At 45.3% G+C, this 22491-nt stretch overlaps 1 protein-coding gene across 1 annotated transcript; it reads right to left on the reverse strand.

Annotated features, from left to right (window-relative positions):
• Positions 1-1292: 1292 nt before the first annotated feature.
• LOC124020012 (ADP-ribosylation factor GTPase-activating protein 2-like) lies at positions 1293-22016 on the reverse strand. The gene is given in 16 exon segments (XM_046335428.1): positions 1293-1322; positions 1325-1359; positions 3005-3095; positions 9753-10029; positions 11160-11288; positions 12532-12663; positions 13074-13210; positions 13529-13581; positions 15561-15629; positions 15856-15942; positions 15945-15963; positions 16106-16189; positions 17669-17800; positions 17915-17987; positions 18299-18417; positions 21866-22016. Coding segments are annotated over 16 exon segments (1539 nt in total). The 5' UTR covers positions 21938-22016.
• Positions 22017-22491: the final 475 nt, after the last annotated feature.

Genomic DNA, 22491 nt, shown 5'->3' on the forward strand with positions numbered 1-22491 from the left:
TGAGGTGTCTCTGGTCCTGTAGAGTTTCTCTGTATGTGTAATTGTATTGTGTTGAGGTGTCTCTGGTCCTGTAGAGTTTCTCTGTATGTGTAATTGTATTGTGTTGAGGTGTCTCTGGTCCTGTAGAGTTTCTCTGTATGTGTAATTGTATTGTGTTGAGGTGTCTCTGGTCCTGTAGAGTTTCTCTGTATGTGTAATTGTATTGTGTTGAGGTGTCTCTGGTCCTGTAGAGTTTCTCTGTATGTGTAATTGTATTGTGTTGAGGTGTCTCTGGTCCTGTAGAGTTTCTCTGTATGTGTAATTGTATTGTGTTGAGGTGTCTCTGGTCCTGTTAGAGTTTCTCTGTATGTGTAATTGTATTGTGTTGAGGTGTCTCTGGTCCTGTAGAGTTTCTCTGTATGTGTAATTGTATTGTGTTGAGGTGTCTCTGGTCCTGTAGAGTTTCTCTGTATGTGTAATTGTATTGTGTTGAGGTGTCTCTGGTCCTGTAGAGTTTCTCTGTATGTGTAATTGTATTGTGTTGAGGTGTCTCTGGTCCTGTAGAGTTTCTCTGTATGTGTAATTGTATTGTGTTGAGGTGTCTCTGGTCCTGTAGAGTTTCTCTGTATGTGTAATTGTAGGTGTCTCTGGTCCTGTAGAGTTTCTTAATTGTATTGTGTTGTGGTGTCTCTGGTCCTGTAGAGTTTCTCTGTATGTGTAATTGTATTGTGTTGAGGTGTCTCTGGTCCTGTAGAGTTTCTCTGTATGTGTAATTGTATTGTGTTGAGGTGTCTCTGGTCCTGTAGAGTTTCTCTGAGGTGTCTCTGGTCCTGTAGAGTTTCTCTGTATGTGTAATTGTATTGTGTTGAGGTGTCTCTGGTCCTGTAGAGTTTCTCTGTATGTGTAATTGTATTGTGTTGAGGTGTCTCTGGTCCTGTAGAGTTTCTCTGTATGTGTAATTGTATTGTGTTTGGTGTCTCTGGTCCTGTAGAGTTTCTGTATGTGTAATTGTATTGTGTTGAGGTGTCTCTGGTCCTGTAGAGTTTCTCTGTGTATGTATTGTGTTGAGGTGTCTCTGGTGGTTTCCTGTAATTGTAGTGGTGTCTCTGGTCCTGTAGAGTTTCTCTGTATGTGTAATTGTATTGTGTTGTGGTGTCTCTGGTCCTGTCTCTGGTCCTGTAGAGTTTCTCTGTATGTGTAATTGTATTGTGTTGAGGTGTCTCTGGTCCTGTCACCTGTATGGTGTTCATGAAATTGAGTCCCAGCTAACAATAAACCAGCACGGCCATCTTGTCCAGTCCATTATACAGTCTTCACCCCTGTTTGAACTGAGCAATGTCTGGTTCCCCGTCGGCAGCACACTCTCATAACCTGCTGCCCCTACAGAGACAGAGATCAAACTGGTATGAGAATTTTGTTATCAATATTCATAAACTTCAATTAATCTACTCAGTCTGCAACCCAGAGTTTGTAAGATTCTGGTTGAATGAAACAGAAAGGAGTCCCAGCTAACAATAAACAAATGGTTTATTCACGGGAACATTCTCCAGTCCATTATACAAAAACATCCATTTTATATACGTCATACATACACACTTGCTCTTACATACACACAAACAGTAGATATCCTACGGTCATACATACACACAAACAGTAGATATCCACATACTTTCACACAAACAGTAGATATCCTACACACATACATACACACAAACAGTAGATATCCTACACACATACATACACACAAACAGTAGATATCCTACGGTCATACATACACACAAACAGTAGATATCCTACGGTCATACATACACACAAACAGTAGATATCCTACGGTCATACATACACACAAACAGTAGATATCCTACACACATACATACACACACACAAACAGTAGGTATCCTCCTACACACACACAAACAGTAGATATACACACATACACACACACAAACAGTAGGTATCCTACACACATACATACACACAAACAGTAGATATCCTACACATACATACACACAAACAGTAGATATCCTACACACATACATACACACAAACAGTACATACACACAAACAGATATCCTACGGTCATACATACACACAAACAGTAGATATCCTACACACATACATACACACAAACAGTAGATATCCTACACACATACATACACACAAACAGTAGATATCCTACGGTCATACATACACACAAACAGTAGGTATCCTACACACATACATACACACAAACAGTAGATATCCTACACACATACATACACACAAACAGTAGATATCCTACACACATACATACACACAAACAGTAGATATCCTACACACATACATACACACAAACAGTAGATATCCTACACACATACATACACACAAACAGTAGATATCCTACACACATACATACACACAAACAGTAGATATCCTACACACATACATACACACAAACAGTAGATATCCTACACACAAACAGTAGATATCCTACGGTCATACATACACACAAACAGTAGATATCCTACGGTCATACATACACACAAACAGTAGATATCCTACACACATACATACACACAGTAGGTATCCTACACACATACTTCCACACAAACAGTAGGTGAGTTTTATCCTTCTCCATAGTTCTCACCACTGTGTATCACTACCCAGCCGACAGTTCCATTCCCCCGAGGTTAGTGAGACCTTGAGAAGTACTCCCTGTCCTCATAAGTTCCTCAGAGTTCTAGCCAGGTCTGTTCAAACACAGTTTAATTGTTCTCTGTATTTTCTTAGGCACACACATTTCTCTCCCTCCCAGTCCAACCTAGTTGGACTTATGTTTAATAATTTAATGATTCCTTATCCATGCTACATAAACTATAATCCCAAATGGTTAAGTTTCAGGGTAGAAATATTTAATCATTATCTATAAACATATAAATGATTTTATCACAAACAAACATTAACAAATACTCAAACACACCCTCAACTTGCTGCCCCTACAGAGACAGAGACAGATCACAAACACACACACAACATTAACCCTTACCTGTGTCACGGTCACTCCCGTCCCCAAACAGGTCAGCAGAGCTGATGGACGTGTTGCCAGACAGGCCCTCCAGACGTGTCTTGGCCTCATACTGGGGAATGACAGAACAATACCATCTCATTCGCTTGACTAGTCAACACCAACGACACAATCTCATTAGTTTAGGGTTGATCCCATTTAGACTGGTCGATTGTTTGGTCAATATGCTGCTGGTCGACCAATATTTCTTTAGTTGAGCAGTCAGTCGCAATATTATATATATTTTACAATTGTGCACAAGACACCTGGATGATTGGACTGATCCATTGTGGAGGCCGTGGGGGATGGAACAGTCCATCACTAAGACATGTCTGATTGGACTGATCCATTGTGGAGGCCGTGGGGGATGGAACAGTCCATCACTAAGACATGTCTGATTGGACTGATCCATTGTGGAGGCCGTGGGGGATGGAACAGTCCATCACTAAGATGTGCTACTGAAATTCTATATGGTTACATTACATAAGAACAATGGTGCAACACTAATAAAAATATTATTTTATAACAAATGCGCTTGGATAGCAGTTGCTGTCCGCGGTTCTGAAACATCAGTGCACTGTTGAATTGGTGCCTTTCCTGGACCATGTTGCTATGTGGATAATAGCGGAGTTAACCAGCATATTGGTGTTGAGAACAATGTGGCGGAGAAAACAGTGGGGTGAGGAGACGAGGAAACAGCCCAGTGGAGTGAGGAGACGAGGAAACAGCCCAGTGGAGTGAGGAGACGAGGAAACAGCCCAGTGGAGTGAGGAGACGAGGAAACAGCCCAGTGGAGTGAGGAGACGAGGAAACAGCCCAGTGGAGTGAGGAGACGAGGAAACAGCCCAGTGGAGTGAGGAGACGAGGAAACAGCCCAGTGGAGTGAGGAGACGAGGAAACAGCCCTTGCCTAAATTGTCTAGTCACAAAATGCCGGATACAGCAATTTCACAAATTAGGCAATAAAAAAATCTTTGCTATGTTTTAACAAAGGATTTAGAATGTGTTTCATTAGATGAGCCTCTGGTATTACACTGGACAAAAAAAGGCCCCAGAAATGTTTCATACGCAACCTTACTTCTCTCAAATTTTGTGCACAAATTTGTTTTACATCCCTGTTAGTGAGCATTTCTCCTTCGCCAAGATAATCCATCCACCTGACAGGTGTGGCATATCAAGAAGCTGATTAAACAGCATGATTCATTACGCAGGTGCACCTTGTGCTAGGGACAATTAAGGCCACTCTAAAATGTGCAGTTTTGTCACTCAACACAATGCCACAGATGTCTCAAGATGAGGGAGCGTGCAATTTTTTTTTTTAAATCTTTTTTTTTAACCAGGCAAGTCAGTTAAGAACATATTCTTATTTTCAATGACGGCCTGGGAACAGTGAAACTGCCTGTTCAGGGGCAGAACGACAGATTTGTACCTTGTCAGCTCGGGGGTTTGAACTCACAACCTTCCGGTTACTAGTCCGGTTACTAGTCCAACGCTCTAACCACTAGGCTATGCTGCCGCCCCATTTGGCATACTCGCTGCAGGAAAGTCCACCAGAGCTGTTGCCAGATATTTTAATGTTCATTTCTCTACCATAAGCCACCTCCAACATCGTTTTAGAGAATTTGTCAGTACGTCCATCCTGCCTCACAACCACAAACCACATATTTGGTGTCTTGTGGGCGAGCGGTTTACTGATGTTCTCAACGTTGACAGAGTGCCCCACACGTAGTGGGAGGATGGTATGAGGGGGTGGGGTGGTATGGGCAGGCATAAGCTACGGACAACGAACACAATTGCATTTTATCGAAGGCAATTTGACTGCACAGAGACACCGTGATGAGACCCAGCATATTGGTGTTGTGCCATTCATCCACCGCCATCACCTCGGCCCCATGTCGCAAGGATCTGTACACAATTCCTGGAAGCTGAAAATTTCCCACTTATTCCATGTTGCCCATTGAGCATGTGCGGGATGCTATGGATCGACGTGTACGACAGCGTGTTCCAGTTCCCAGCCAATATCCAGCAACTTTGACAACCATTGAAGAGAAGTGGGACAATATCCCACAGGCCACAATCAACAGCCTGATCAACTCTATGTGAAGGTGAGGTGTCACGCTACATGAGGCAAATGGTCACACCAGATACTGACTGGTTTCCTGATCCACATTTTTAAAAAATGGAAAGAAAGAAAGAACAGAATACTCTCGGTCAACCAATATTTAAATTGATTTTACAGGGACAGCCCTACATTAGCTAGACAACACCATCTCATGAGACTAGTCAACACCTGTTCAGGAGTCTTATGGCTTGGGGGTAAAAACTGTTGAGAAGCCTTTTTGTCCTAGACTTGGCACTCCGGTACCGCTTGCCATACGGTAGTAGAGAGAAGTCTATGACTGGGGTGGCTGGAGTCTGACAATTTTCAGGGCCTTCCTCTGACACTGCCTGGTGTAGAGGTCCTGGACGGCAGGCAGCTCTGCCCCAGTGATGTACTGGGCCGTAAGCACTACCCTCTGAAGTGCCTTGCAGGAGGCCAAGCAAATGCTGTATCAGGCAGTGATGCAACCAGTCAGATGTTGCAGCTGTGGAACCTTTTGAGGATCTCAGGACCCATGCCAAATCTTTTTAGTTTCCTGAGGGGGAATAGGCTTTGTCGTGCCCTCTTCACGACTGTCTTAGTGTGTTTGGAACATTCTAGTTTGTTGTTGATGTGGACACCAAGGAATTTGAAGCTCTCAACCTGCTCCACTACAGCCCCGTCGATGAGAATGGGAAAGTGCTAGGTGCTCCTTTTCCTGTAGTCCACAATCATTTCCTTGGTCTTGGTTACGTTGAGGGATAGGTTGTTATTCTGGCACCATCCGACCAGGTCTCTGACCTCCTCCCTAAAGGCTTTCTCATCGTTGTCGGTGATCAGGCCTACCACTGTTGTGTTGTCAGCAAACTTAATGATGGTGTTGGAGTCGTGCCTGGCCATGCAGTCATGGATGAACAGGGAGTACAGGAGGGGACTGAGCACGCACCCCTGGGGAGCTCCAGTGTTGAGGATCAGCGTGGCAGATGTGTTGCTACCGACCCTCACCACCCGGGGACAGCCCGTCAGGAAGTCCAGGATCCAGTTGCAAAGGGAGGTGTTTAGTCCCAGGTTCCTTAGCTTAATAATGAGCCTTGAGGGTACAATGGTGTTGAACGCTGAGCTGTACTCAATGAATAGCATTCTCACATAGGTGTTCCTTTTGTCCAGGTGGGAAAGGGCAGTGTGGAGTGCAATGGAGATCGCATCATCTGTGGATCTGTTTGGGCGGTATGCAAATTACTACTTGGCGTCATGAGACAGCCTTTTTCTGCTCTTCCGAATAAAACCCCCACCGTGAGAATTTCTCAACGGACCATGTTTCTCTCAATTACGAGAGGACAAAGGTTGCAGACCAGCTCACCTCGATAACGAGAGGGCCATGGTTGCAGACCAGCTCACCTCGATAACGAGAGGACAAAGGTTGCAGACCAGCTCACCTCGATAACGAGAGGACAAAGGTTGCAGACCAGCTCACCTCGATAACGAGAGGGCCAAGGTTGCAGACCAGCTCACCTCGATAACGAGAGGACAAAGGTTGCAGACCAGCTCACCTCGATAACGAGAGGACAAAGGTTGGCAGACCAGCTCACCTCGATAACGAGAGGACAAAGGTTGGCAGACCAGCTCACCTCGAGAACGAGAGGGCCAAGGTTGCAGACCAGCTCACCTCGATAACGAGAGGAAAAAGGTTGCAGACCAGCTCACCTCGATAACGAGAGGAAAAAGGTTGCAGACCAGCTCACCTCGATAACAAGAGGAAAAAGGTTGCAGACCAGCTCACCTCGATAACAAGAGGAAAAAGGTTGCAGACCAGCTCACCTCGATAACGAGAGGGCCAAGGTTGCAGACCAGCTCACCTCGATAACGAGAGGGCCAAGGTTGCAGACCAGCTCACCTCGATAACGAGAAGACAAAGGTTGCAGACCAGCTCACCTCGATAACGAGAGGACAAAGGTTGCAGACCAGCTCACCTCGATAACGAGAGGGCCAAGGTTGCAGACCAGCTCACCTCGATAACGAGAGGGCCAAGGTTTGAGACCAGACTGCTGAATCTTTTAACCATACCATGTTGTTAAACTCTTAGACTATCGATACCGACAGAATAAGAACAAGTCTTGGATATTAATTACTAGTCTGCAGCTAGAAATTCGGTATCATTGAACGCGAATACCGACAACCGCTGAAACATCTATTCTACAAAGACATGAATGAATGTCACTCTGAACTATCTATTCTAACCACGATAAAGAGCGGACAGACTCCAACAGAAACAAACTTTTCAACAGAGATCCTGACGACACACTGAGCGTAAATATATATATTGATTGCAATTATTCCCGAATGAGTGAGCGTTCATGTGCAAAGGATTAGCATTTCAATTGTTATAATTATCAACTTTGTAGTGTCTTGTCAGTTGACCCCCACTTCCCTTTTGTACACCAAACCGCGATACCGGTTTATCCCACTAGGGAAACTCCACTATCATTTCCTTGTAACTATCTACTGTTTGTTTATGCATTTCTGTGAATTACTTAGTAAATAAATTATTTTAAGACAATTGATGTATGGATGACTCATAGTGAAGACTGGGTTTATGCAGATAACCAACAATTTGGAATGAGACTAACGTGAGGTAAAGAAGAATTCATTAATCAGAAGACTATTGATCAGATATGAAAATATCTGAAAAGTTATATTAGGAAAATTATAACTTTGTAATCTGAATATTTTCCATGGTGACCCGACTTCCTAGTTAATTACAGTTACATGACTAATCAGTTTAATCGCATAATAATAATTACAGAGAGTTATTTGATAAATAGGTCTTCAGTGTTAATGATGCCAAAGACACGACAACACCAACAACACCATCTAATCTTAAAAGTAGAAATAGAATGAAACAAACAGGCATTATATTTTTGCTATATTATAGTGGCCACAATAGTAGAAATCAATCAAGTGCACAAGGCTACATGTGTGCAAAACTAACATTCACTGAGTAAAAAATGTAATAATTCCCCCTCATTCACACACAAGTGTCACTGTCAAGTTCAAAGCCATATCTGTGGGTACACATTACTGCATTGTACACTATCTGCCTGTGGATATCTGTTCTACAATGTTCCAGCAGAGCATGAGACCCTTTGTTGGCATAATTGATCTCTTTCAGGCAGAGAGAACACCTGGCCTGCCCCTTTATATTCACTGTATTGAAAAAGTGAGAGGGAGGGGGGGGGGGGTGTTCCTTTCACCTCTATAGTGGCATCCAGCTTAAGCCAGGCCCAGCTCCAGCTACACTTCATCCCCGAATACACTTGTTTAACAAGCAACGCCTCATTTTCACCTAATTCTCTCGTTCTGAAAATGAACCACACATTGTAGAGGGAAAACATTAGCAGTTAGTTTGTTAGCTAGTTAACTAATCAACATTTCACACAGATTGCCAGAGTCCAGTAAGCAACTAAAGTGTTATAACTTGAGGAATGGCACAACTTCCGGTGAAACTGGAGGGCGCGCAATTCAAATAAATAATCATAAAAATGGATATTAAACATTTCGGTACATACAAATGTCTTATATCGGTTGAAAGCTTAAATTCTTGTTAAACTAACTGCACTGTCCGATTTACAGTAGGCTTTACAGCGAACGCATGCCATGTGATTGTTTGAGGACGGCACCCCACACCGGCACAGGTTTCATAAATTCACAAATAGCGATTAAAATATTCACTTACTTTTTGAACATTTTCCTCTGATTTGTCATCCAAAGGGTCCCAGCTATAACATGCGATGTAGTTTTTTTTAGATAAAAATCCTTTTTTATATCCCAAAAGGTCTGTTTAGTTGGCGCCATCGATTTGAGTAATCCACTCGTTCAACATGCAGGACAGGAATCTGAAAATATACCCCTAAACTTTGTTTCAACAAGTCAAAATACGTTTATATTTAATCCTCAGATTCCCTAAAATGTAATTAAACTAATAATATTTCATACAGAAGGAAGTATGTTCAATAGGAAAACGATATTTGCAAGTGCGTGTCCTTTTCATCGCGCGCGCATACACGAATGTCCAAGTCTGTGTCCCTGTAGTAAAACTCAATATTCTTACTCGTTTTGGAAGAAACAAGCCTGAAACCTTGAACAAAGACGACCGACACCCAGTGGAAGCCACAAGAATTGCAATATGGGAGCTGGAATTGAGTATGCCCCTATACTTTCCATTGTAACAGCACGGGCTCTTAAAAAAAAAAAAAATCTGGTTGGTTTGTCTTTGGATTTTCTCCTACCATGTCTATTGTGTTATAGTCTCATACATTATTTTAACATTTATACAAACTTCAAAGTGTTTTCTTTCCAATGGTACCAATTATATGCATATCCTGGCTTCAGGGCCTAAGTAACAGGCAGTTTACTTTGGGCACATCAGTCAGGCGGGAATTGAGAAAAAATGACCCTAGCCTGAAGAAATACTATAGCGAATTGGTTAGGTTACTAATGTTAGCTCATCTGATGTTGTAATGTCAGCTTGCTAACGTTAGCTGTCTGGCTTTAATAGCCAGCTAATTTAAATGCGGCACGCTTTGCTTTTTAAGTTTCCGTTCAGTTGACAGGTGGCTTGGTATTTGTTGGTAATACAGTGGTGTAACTTTACCTCGGCATAGCTCTCGCGGCCAAAGAACATGTCGGAAGAGATGGCCTTGGCGTTGGAAAACTTCTGCCGGGCCTCGCTCGACTCGGACACGGGTGCCGCCGTCTCCGCCTTCCGCCGACTGGGCCGTTCTCCGATAGGCTGGATGCTGGAGATTGTCACCTCCTCTTTAGGCTCCTCATTCTCCAGGGCCCAGGAGGAGGTGAAGGAGGCCACTCCCCCATCAGAGTCCCACCGCGAGCCGAAGCCGTCGCCCGCCGTAAACGGGTTGTCCTTGTACCTGTCCCAACAAAACACACACAGAGGCAGGGATAGATCCAATGTTGTTGGTCAGGTAGGGATAGATCCAATGTTGTTGGTCAGGTAGGGATAGATCCAATGTTGTTGGTCAGGTAGGGATACACAAGGACACATTCATAATGGATTAGACCTGAGGAAACAGAGGTAGATGAAGGGATATATTACACAGACCCAAGGCTCTACCCCTAACCCACAGACCCAAGGCTCTACCCCTAACCCACAGACCCAAGGCTCTACCCCTAACCCACAGACCCAAGGCTCTACCCCTAACCCACAGACCCAAGGCTCTACCCCTAACCCACAGACCCAAGGCTCTACCCCTAACCCACAGACCCAAGGCTCTACCCCTAACCCACAGACCCAAGGCTCTACCCCTAACCCATAGACCCAAGGCTCTACCCCTAACCCATAGACCCAAGGCTCTACCCCTAACCCATAGACCCAAGGCTCCACCCCTAACCCACAGACCCAAGGCTCCACCCCTAACCCACAGACCCAAGGCTCTACCCCTAACCCACAGACCCAAGGCTCTACCCCTAACCCACAGACCCAAGGCTCTACCCCTAACCCACAGACCCAAGGCTCCACCCCTAACCCACAGACCCAAGGCTCTACCCCTAACCCATAGACCCAAGGCTCTACCCCTAACCCATAGACCCAAGGCTCTACCCCTAACCCACAGACCCAAGGCTCTACCCCTAACCCATAGACCCAAGGCTTTACCCCTAACCCACAGACCCAAGGCTCTACCCCTAACCCATAGACCCAAGGCTCTACCCCTAACCCATAGACCCAAGGCTTTACCCCTAACCCACAGACCCAAGGCTCTACACCTAACCCATAGACCCAAGACTCTTAGATAATTATGAAAGGATTGGATGGGTGTCTTAGCAAGATGAAGACAGGTATATCAAGCCTATCTGAAGGCAAGTTGGATCCATTACCATATTGTTAATACCAATCCAATCCTTTCAGCTGTATACAACAACCCCCGTGCCTGGGAGGTAGCTAGCTTGGGGTTGGAAGTCCATTTGGAATTGGACAGAAACCCATTTTTCCACTACTACTCCATAGGAGAAGACATTCCGATCTGTTTGGGGTGTGACGTACTTAGGGGGTCCGGAGGAGAAGCCCGGTTCATCCAACATGTCCAGTTTGGAGCGAGGTGAGGACTTGGCCCCCAAGGGCGTCTCCTGCTCAATCACCTGCATCTCTGACATCACTGAGTGAGATATGGTGCTGGAATACGCAGAATACACACTCACTTAAGTCATGTCCGCACACAATAATGTACTGCAACACAATCTACACACACACAGACACCGTAAACACATTAACACCACTGAAGATAATTAAAGCCACACCCTGTAACATGGCATCCCATCAAAGAGTGGGACACCAACCAAAAGCGTAAAGGGATACTTCGGGATTTTTGGCAATTAGGACCTTTATCTACATCCCCAGAGTCGTCAGATCAGCTCCTTTATCTACTACCCCAGAGTCAGATCAGCTCCTTTATCTACCCCAGAGTCGTCAGATCAACTCCTTTATCTACTACCCCAGAGTCAGATCAGCTCCTTTATCTACTACCCCAGAGTCAGATCAACTCCTTTATCTACTACCCCAGAGTCAGATCAACTCCTTTATCTACTACCCCAGAGTCGTCAGATCAACTCCTTTATCTACTTCCCCAGATCAACTCCTTTATCTACTCCCCAGACCCAACTCCTTTATCAGAGTCGTCAGATCAACTCCTTTATCTACTCTACCCCAGAGTCAGATCAACTCCTTTATCTACTACCCCAGAGTCAGATCAACTCCTTTATCTACTACCCCAGAGTTATCTTTATCTACTACCCCCAGAGTACCCCAGAGTCAGATCAACTCCTTTATCTACTTCCCCAGAGTCAGATCAACTCCTTTATCTACTACCCCAGAGTCAGATCAACTCCTTTATCTACTACCCCAGAGTCAGATCAACTCCTTTATCTACTACCCCAGAGTCAGATCAACTCCTTTATCTACTACCCCAGAGTCAGATCAACTCCTTTATCTACTACCCCAGAGTCAGATCAACTCCTTTATCTACTAGCCCAGAGTCAGATCAGCTCCTTTATCTACTACCCCAGAGTCAGATCAACTCCTTGATACCATTTTTATGTCTCTGTGTTCAGATACCCATACACTTCCAGTCAATGCGCTAACGCTAGTTAGCATTGGCTCACAAAACTCTCTAACTTCCTTCAAACTTGACACGGACTATAAAAATGGTGTCCACGAGTCCATCCGACTCTGGGGAAGTAGATAAAAGGGCCTCATTGCCAAAATCCCAAAGTATCGTTTAAGCAGGAATGCTATAGCCTACAGTAGCACATGCAAACAGGAAGCACTCATTTGCTATTTGTAGTGCTCAAGGAACACTTATTACATGAAACATTACTGTTCTTTGAAAACATGGTTTGAACACTGATAACTTGATTACCTGCGGTTGCCGAAGCCCATGCCCAGTCTCTCAGCCTGCTCTCTCTTCTTACCCTCCATGTTCTGCATCTTCTTGTTGTCCATCTTCCTGTCAATCTCCAGCTCCTTGTAGGCCAGGCGCATGGAGGCCACACTGCAAAAAGAGACACATTTGCCAATTGTTCTACATTCACTTGCAACCATTTTGGAATTTTAGGAAATTCTCCTCCCGACTAAGTCGTTCTCATCGTAAAATGATGACCAACATTACCCTCCCTGTGTAAAATGTATTAAGACAATAATTATATATTTTTTCTCCACAGTTATGGTCCATAATTGTCAGTTACACGATAATAGGATTATTGAGCCAGCGGATGTCACTACTTGCTGTCCTAAAGGATCCCTTCCATTCATTTTCTGTACGCAGAAGTAGGCTGCATTATTTATCCAACCTCTGAACAGTCTGGCCATGAGAAGACAGCAAATATTAATATTCTGCAGGAAGAAGAATCTGGTGCGGAGGTGTTTCCATGCTCTCTGACTGTCAAACTGTGGTTCACTCACATGGACTCCTCTGCCTGTTTCTTAGCATCAGCCGCTTGCTCCTCTCTCTGCTTCTCGGCTACCTGGGCCTGTTTCTCCACCTCCGAGAAGCTCTTACTGCTCACCTTCTGGGCCCCCAGGCCCTTCTTAGCACCCAGCTGGAGGGAGAGAGGAGTACAGAGGAGATGGTTACACACAGCTGGGGACAGATGGAGGAAATGATTGCCCCCCCAGTGGACAAGTGGTAGTATTACATTCATGGTTTGATCAACACACTCTCATTAGCCAGGTTTGGAGATTCTGATTTGGGACATTTGTTTTTCTGGTCAACGTGACTTATCCAGGAACAACACCGAGCCCTAACTACATGCCAGATCTAGTGCTCCACGTGTTTCCTAATCAGATCACGTGACCAGCCAGAACCCTGCTCCTCACGCAGAGCCCCCTGTCTGAGTGCTAAAGGGGGTGTAACCTACCCCTTTCTTAGTAGTGCTGGGCTTCTTTTTCCCAATGATGGATTGCTTCACATCTGTAACACAAAGTTCATCATGAGAACACTGGTGGACAGCGACAGACCAGGGACTCGCGAGTTGTAATCGCTCTGCATAACTTTGAAAAAGGAATGCAAGTTCTACACACACACACACACCAATGTTTTACCCCTACAAATGCATAGGTGTCCCCCCCCCCCATACATGTGAACGCACAAACCGCCGTACATTTCCCCTCTTGTTAAAAGGTGCAAACATTCAGTGTCCTTAGCAGACGCGACACGAAGAACATGTCAACGCAGTCAGATGAGAAATAGCATCCCAACGGTCCTCTTATCCAGTCAGAGCCGTTTGAAGACAAGCCATGTGCTACAGTCAGCAGGGTTTTATCACTGCAGCTGAAGGACAGCACCATTGTCATACACCTGACAGAAATGGTTTCATTAGTTTACGTTACTCTAAAGTTACGGGACACACAGTTACTATAATAAGTATTCACCCCATTGGACTTTCACACTTTGATACGAAGTAGAACTGAAATGATAAGCACCAAATCATGAAAACCTATGATAGACACTAAGTCTGCTAGGTCTGTGACCGAGGCTACATGTTGAATGAAAGGCACTGTAAGTCTGCTAGGTCTGTGACCGAGGCTACATGTTGAATGAAAGGCACTGTAAGTCTGCTGGGTCTGTGACCGAGGCTACATGTTGAATGAAAGGCACTGTAAGTCTGCTGGGTCTGTGACCGAGGCTACATGTTGAATGAAAGGCACTGTAAGTCTGCTGGGTCTGTGACCGAGGCTACATGTTGAATGAAAGGCACTGTAAGTCTGCTGGGTCTGTGACCGAGGCTACATGTTGAATGAAAGGCACTGTAAGTCTGCTAGGTCTGTGACCGAGGCTACATGTTGAATGAAAGGCACTGTAAGTCTGCTGGGTCTGTGACCGAGGCTACATGTTGAATGAAAGGCACTGTAAGTCTGCTGGGTCTGTGACCGAGGCTACATGTTGAATGAAAGGCACTGTAAGTCTGCTAGGTCTGTGACCGAGGCTACATGTTGAATGAAAGGCACTGTAAGTCTGCTAGGTCTGTGACCGAGGCTACATGTTGAATGAAAGGCACTGTAAGTCTGCTGGGTCTGTGACCGAGGCTACATGTTGAATGAAAGGCACTGTAAGTCTGCTAGGTCTGTGACCGAGGCTACATGTTGAATGAAAGGCACTGTAAGTCTGCTGGGTCTGTGACCGAGGCTACATGTTGAATGAAAGGCACTGTAAGTCTGCTGGGTCTGTGACCGAGGCTACATGTTGAATGAAAGGCACTGTAAGTCTGCTGGGTCTGTGACCGAGGCTACATGTTGAATGAAAGGCACTGTAAGTCTGCTAGGTCTGTGACCGAGGCTACATGTTGAATAGGGTTGTCTGACTGTTGTATTAATGTTAGAAGACTGGAAGAACGAAGAAAGCCTTGGCAGTCGCACATTTTAGTCAGAGCTGGGAGGGAGGGGCTTAAGCTTGCGTGTCACAATCAGGTGAGGTGTCAGTCAAGCACAGAACCAACCATGCTTCCTGAAAATCTGGCCAGCCAATGGACTAACGGCAGCTTTTAAAAAGGCGTTCCAATCACCTTTGGGTAGCTGTGGTTGATCTGACGACAAACGCATGGAGTCCTCTACGGACAAAGCAGACACAGGTGTTACTGAGGGCTCCACGGTCATATGGAAAACCTCCAGTGACTGTATTACAGGGTGGGCTATGTATGGGAGGGGTCGGGACAATTTGGTGCCTGGTCCAAACATCTAAGGGGGGGTCTCCAATTCTGGGAGGAGCCAACAAGAGCAGCCTTGCCAGAATATCGGGGGGGGGTTACTGTGGATGTTGAGGTCTGTAAATGGCTGTAACCATCACCTATTCCTTGTTTTTAAGGTCAGCAAAGATCATTGAGAGGTGAGGGGAGGAGCTGTTGTCATGTGAAAGGAGGCAGAGGAGGAACAGGATGTTGGCTGATGACTTACCCATAGTGACTTTGGGAGATTGCTCAGTGCTCAGTCCCTCAATGCTTGGTCCTTCCTCCAGCTCTGAGACTGTCACATACAATCACAGATCAACTGTCTAATTCAACCTCAGAAACATATGGGAAAGCTCCAGACGAAAGGATAGGAGAGGGGGGACTGTGTGTGTGTGTGTGTGTGTGTGTGTGTGTGTGTGTGTGTGTGTGTGTGTGTGTGTGTGTGTGTGTGTGTGTGTGTGTGTGTGTGTGTGTGTGTGTGTGTGTGTGTGTGTGTGTGTGTGTGTGTGTGTGTGACTCACGAGTGCTGGCGGTGTGGGGGGCTTTGGGTGTGTCCTCCAATAGTTGAGGAGTGAGGGTTCCATTGTGTTCTGTCAGGGAAGGAGCGTCACATCCCAGCTGTTTGAAGGCTGCAAACACACCAATTCAGTCATGTCAAATAACACAACGCATATACACACAGAACCAACACTACTGCACCCACAGAATGAACACAGAAGCACAAAACACTTGTGTGATTGGTGTGATTTGAACAGTAGCCCTCAGGCCTACCTGAGTATGCTCAGTAAAGAAGTCTGTCTGTCTCTTCTCTGGGGCGGCAGGCTGGCTGCTCACACTGGATTGGTCGATCCACAGCTGAGAGAGAAAGAGGAAGGGTTAACGGACGCCATTCACACCGACAACTGACATTTACTCCTGAGTTGCTGACCTGCTACACCCTCAGCAACCACTGTGATTATTATTTGAACCTGCTGGTCATCTATGAACGTTTGAACATCTTGAAGAACGATCTGGTCTTAATGACCATGTATTCTTATAATCTCCACCCGGCACAGCCAGAAGAAGACTAGCCTCCCCTCACAGCCAGCACAAGAAGACTAGCCTCCCCTCAGAGCCTGGTTCCTCTCTAGGTTTCTAATCTCCACCCGGCACAGCCAGAAGAAGACTAGCCTCCCCTCAGAGCCTGGTTCCTCTCTAGGTTTCTAATCTCCACCCGGCACAGCCAGAAGAAGACTAGCCTCCCCTCTCCACCCGGCACAGCCAGAAGGTTCCTCTCTAGGTTCCTGCATTTCTAGGGAGTTTTTCCTGGCCACCGTGCTTCTACACCTGCATTGCTTGCGGTTTGGGGTTTTAGGCTGGGTTTCTGTATAGCACTTTATGACATCTGCTGATGTAAGAAGGGCTTTATAAATACATGTGATTCAGATGGCCCAGAGCCAAATCAACCCCTGGCCTCTATAGATGTAGACATCATGAGTCTATACCCACTAGATTTGGGAAAGGAATATGCTGGTCATAGGGACCGTATTGATTTCCCATTTTAAATACAGCTCAGCTCTATCACACCTGCTTAAACAGTTTGGCCCAAACCGAAGACCATAGTTGATGATTCTGAAACTAGCGAAAATATGAAACACCTCTACACACTCACAGCACATTCAAATCTGATTTGGTATCTGCAAAAGCCTTGTGAGGACCTGGAAGTGCATCTGCATGCAGCTGCACCAATAAGAACAGGTCTATCCACAAGACATGAATTCATGCTGCTGGTGACATCACACGTGGAGTTTGCCCACTCGCTGGTGACTCAACAGGCCAATGTGGAGCTGATATGGGTGGCTGTGAGACGGACGAGAGAGGGGGAGTTCGTTGCCTTCTCAGTGGAGGAATAATATCACCGTAGTAATATATAGACATATATAGATAACCATAAGACATAATAATAATATATAGACATATATAGATAACCATAAGACATAATAATATCAGTAGGAATTTAAACAAACATGGTGTAATTCCAAAAGCTCCATGTTCAGTGGTATAGTGGTTACAACCACAACTTGGGAGTAGGGATGTATCCCTGTGAGCCTGGATGTATCCCTGTGAGCCTGGATGTATCACTGTGAGCCTGGATGTATCACTGTGAGCCTGGATGTATCACTGTGAGCCTGGATGTATCACTGTGAGCCTGGATGTATCCCTGTGAGCCTGGATGTATCCCTGTGAGCCTGGATGTATCACTGTGAGCCTGGTTTAAAACGCAGGGTTAAGGGCGTGTTGTTACATAAGGTATGGTACGTTTGGGTGACCGTTGAAGCTGTGCCCCACACTCACGTCAGACCCATATTTGGACAGCGCCGTGTTGGCTTGCTGTCGGATCTTCTCTCGGTACATCTGTGCCGCGCGGCTGTTGTACTTGGCGGTAGTGTCGTTGGTGGAGCAGCCATGCTGGCGGAAGAAGGCCGTCTTCACCAGGAGGACACAGACAAGAAGGGAGAGAGTCAGATCTAGAGCAGGTCCGTTTAAAGTTGTGTGTTGTTCAACGTCTATATATAATGGAATGTTATGGTGTTGACGTACCGCGTTGGCGTTGCCTCCGACCTGCATACATCTCAGCTGAAACCAGTTCCAGTTGGAGTCGAGCTCAGTGGATCTGAGATGAAGAACAAAACAACATGGGGATTGGATCAAATCATTCTCCTTGACCGTGTATGACAGTAAAACTTGTGATTGTCGAGCCATGGTGTGTGAGACAGACAGACAGACGGACAGAGGGACGGACAGAGGGACAGATGGACAGACCCGCAGACAGACCTGCAGACAGACAGAGGGACAGACAGAGGGACAGACGGACAGACCTGCAGACAGACAGAGGGACAGACAGAGGGACAGACAGAGGGACAGACAGAGGGACAGACAGAGGAGACAGACAGAGGAGACAGACAGAGGAGACAGACAGGCTACCTGATAAAGCTGAGGTGCACTCCTAGAGAGCGATGAATGCCAGAGCAGTCGATGCACAGAAACACTCCATATGGTATACTGGCCCAGCTGGGGTTCTTGGCAGCACAGTCAAAGCACGCCTTGCACAGAAACAAACACACAATACACTGCCTAGTTAGCTAGCTACATACCTACAGCAGACATGTCTGGATGTGGTCTTAAACAGGGAAGAGAACAAGCTGTGTAGTTACAGACATGGGACACACTCGTACATTAACCATAAAGTCCTGTTCATTGTCAATGACTAAACTCAAAGAGTTATTTACACAAGATCTCAGGTCCTACATATTATCGCCGCCTCAAGGTTTGGATGTCCAATAGCTTTCCTGCTTTTTAAACTTGGCCATCAGTAAACGTATAGCTGAGATAAAAATGGCCGTGAGTTCATCTCAATAAGTAGTTCTTTCTACTGCTGAGGAAGACCGACTGATAGTGTTCCATCCTATTTAAATCAGCTGTTTTAATTAAGGAAGATTACACAGAAAAGTAACATATTTTAGACTATTGAGACGCAACCCATCAGAGGAAGAGGCGAAGTGAGAGGGGAAACAGCAAAAAAAAAAAATCTGTCTCCTCCATCAGGTGGCAATTTTCAACAAAAAACTTGCCCACCAAGCGAGGCGTTGAGAGTCGAAGGTCAATGAGAGTTGAATTTGGTCAACAAAAAATGTAATGGCTTATTTGCTACATGAGCCGTAATGGGTCTAATTGACGTTTTGTCATATTTAAGTTGCTACTGATATAAGTAGGACATGTGACATCCGGCAACTTTGAGGGGGGAAAAACCACTTTATAATCGGAGTTCTGCTTGGTTTAGTGCTATCCAGACATCCCTGCCTAAACCACAACCTTATTTAATGTCAACTTCAATGGAGTAACGTCAGAGTTGGGACGTCCCAATGATCCCATATAGCAAAGACCATCTGCCCTCTCTCATATTTAATTTTTTAAACCTTTATTTAACTAGGCAAGTCAGTTAAGAACAAATTCTTATTTTCAATGATGGCCTAGTGGGTTAACGACCTTGTTCAGGGGCAGAACGACAGCGTGGGGTTTCGAACTTGCAACCTTTCGGTTACTAGCCCAAAGCTCTACCACTAGGCTACTCTGCCACCCCCATTGGCTAGGATGGTCCCACCTGATCTCACCTCCTCACGACTGTATTTCCATTGACAGAGCGACCACTCGACCATCTGGTCAACATAATGCAGCGTTTCCCAAACTAGGGGTTGTTTGATTTGAAAAAATGGGGTCACGAGAGAAACGACAACAAAATTGCGCTTCACTCATAGAACCAGGGTCTGTAACCTCTGGTAGCTGCTATATGGGAGTTGTAATAGTCAATAATGGCAAGTTGAATGCCTGCTTCCTGGGCTTAAAGGAGATTCGCCATATCAACATCTCCTGTGAGGCCCAATTCTGGTCCAGTCGACCCCTAGCCCAAGAATGTACTCTTAAGGAGTGTAGGCAAGCCTACCGTTAGTCCTTAAGGTCCAATGAGTGACCTTATATACTGAACAAAAATATAAACGCAACAATTCCAAATATTTTACTGAGTTACAGTTCATTTAAGGAAATCAGTCAATTTAAATAAATTCATTAGACCCTAATCAATGTATTTCACAACTGGGCAGGGGTGCCGCCATGGGTGGGCCTGGGAGGGTGTAACGGATGTGAAACGGCTAGCTTAGTTAGCGGTGTGCGCTAAATAGCGTTTCAATCGGTTACGTCACTTGCTCTGAGACCTTGAAGTAGTGTTTCCCCTTGCTCTGCAAGAGCCGCGGCTTTTGTGGAGCGATAGGTAACGATGCTTCGAGGGTGACTGTTGTCGTTGTGTGCAGAAGGTCCCTGGTTCGCGCCCGGGTATGGGCGAGGGGACGGTTTAAAATTATACTGTTACAAGGGCATAGGCCAACCAACTTGGCAGCCCGGCCCAACCAATCAGAATGAATTTTTCCAACCCAAAAGGGCTTTATTACAGACAGAAATACTTCTCAGCACCCAACCCCTCCCCCCACAGGTGAAGAAGCCAGATGTGGAGGTCCTGGGCTGGCATGGTTACAGGTGGTCTGCAGTTGAGGCTGGTTGGACATACTGACAAATTCTATAAAACAACATTGGGAGGCGGCTTATGGTAGAGAAATGAAAATTAAATTATCTGGCAACAGCTCTAGTGCAGTCAGCATGGCAATTGCGCACTCCCTCAAAACGTGAGACATATGTGGCATTGTGTTGTGTGATAAAACTGCTCCTTTTAAAGTGGCCTTTTATTGTCCTAAGCACAAGATGCACCTGTGCAGTAGTCATGCTGTTTAATCAGCTTCTCTATATGCCACACCTGTCAGGTTGATTGATTATCTTGGCAAACCAGAAATGCTCCCCAATAGAGATGAAAACAAATATGTGCCAAAAAAAGAGATGCTTTTCCTGTACATGGAACATTTCTGTGATTGTTTTATTTCCGCTCATGAATCATGGGACCAACACTTTATATGTTGCGTTCATATTTTTGTTCAGTGTAGGATATTTTCAGAGGTAAACTGGCTCTGGCAGCCAGAACAGCAAAATACTCCAACTAAACAGGAATTGATTCTCAATTGCGATACGGTTCTAGAAACACAAATCCCTTAAGTTCATAACACATCTGCAAAATATACACATACACCGTTTTAACCGGCTTCACAGTTGCTGCCGAGAGTATTTTTCGGTTACAACACGTTTCTGGCGGCCTTCTTCATTACACACGAATTGTGTTAATTGCTAAATAGCACAGGTGGTCGCCTCAGTCTTCCGTCAACACACGCTGTATAACATGGAGATGTGGCCGTGTGGGGAGACGAATATAAAAAGGTGTATAGTACTTTACCTTTTTGAAAATTATTTCTCGCTGATATGAAAGATAGGTTCCTTATTTCCAAAAACCGTAGCGCAAGTGATGCGTGTTCAAGTTCATACGGAGCGTCCGGGCTCTTAAAGTTCCCCTGGGAAGAAGATCACATCAGTCGCAAAAGGTAGTTCTCGGCTATGGATGAGGCAACGTTAGTCGACCCCGGGAATTTAGCTTGGTACGTTTAAGCCAGGCAACTTTGCATTTTGGTAATAGCTTATTAGCTGGACGTCTGGATTGAAAGGAAAATAACCGAATGGCTAGTTAGCTAACGTTTGCTAGGAGTCCAATTACGTTGGCTTCGGTTGCTAACGTTAGACAATCTCTTTCAGACATTGGCCCCGGCCCTACTCGTTCTGGCTCCAATAAACAAGCCACCAGACTGGTTAACTAGGTTAGAAAAGCAGGGTGCGTTGACGATACATATCCTAGTATACGTGGCCGATTTAGATAAGCAAAGTTAGCTGCTCTGCTAGCCTAGTGAGCTAGTGTCAGCTTCTTGCTGGCCGTCGTAAGGCCCAGGCAGAGACCAAGCTTGCTACCGTAGACGGATGGACGTGATCATTTTTCTGGTCTACGTTCCACCTCCAATAACGGATCAATAAACGAGTGAATAGACACTAAGCACTTATTCGTGTTACCTTGTTAGTTGGAATAGACCGTAGTCTTTTAAAAATGGTCAGAATTTCTGTCTTGTTCGGCTCCGCAGCCATCTTGCTATCTTTCTAGAGGTACGGGTGCCAGTGGGGATCAAAAATGCTGGGTTGTTCGCGAAGTTCGATCAGAGGTGGTGCTGCGTTCATGTGCCCCTCGTAAAGTAGGAAACAAACAGTTTTGTAAGAGCGTTGATTGTTTAAACTTTTTGTATGCCTATTTGTCTGGCCGCAGTTCTACACACTGGCGACGCATTTTGGCCAGTTTGGTGTACTCTAAAAATAAAAGGTTCCTGGACTATCCTTAGGGGTTCTTCAAATTGAAACTGTGGGGGAACACCTATAAGTTCTTTGAAGAACCCCTTTAATGGATTTAAAAATATGTTTTTATTTAATTAGGCAAGTCAGTTAAGAACAATTCTTATTTACAATGACGGCCTATCCCAGCCAAACCGTAACCCAGACGCCGCTGGGCCACTTGTGCACCACCCTATGGGATTCCCATTCATGGCCAGTTGTGATACAGCCTGGAATCAAACAGTGCCTTAGACCGCTGCGCCTCTCGGGAGCCCCTCAAAGAACCTTTTGGGATTAATTTCTAACTACATCCCCTC

This window comes from Oncorhynchus gorbuscha, unplaced genomic scaffold (assembly GCF_021184085.1).
Source record: "Oncorhynchus gorbuscha isolate QuinsamMale2020 ecotype Even-year unplaced genomic scaffold, OgorEven_v1.0 Un_scaffold_748, whole genome shotgun sequence".
Classification (NCBI taxonomy): Eukaryota; Metazoa; Chordata; class Actinopteri; order Salmoniformes; family Salmonidae; genus Oncorhynchus; species Oncorhynchus gorbuscha.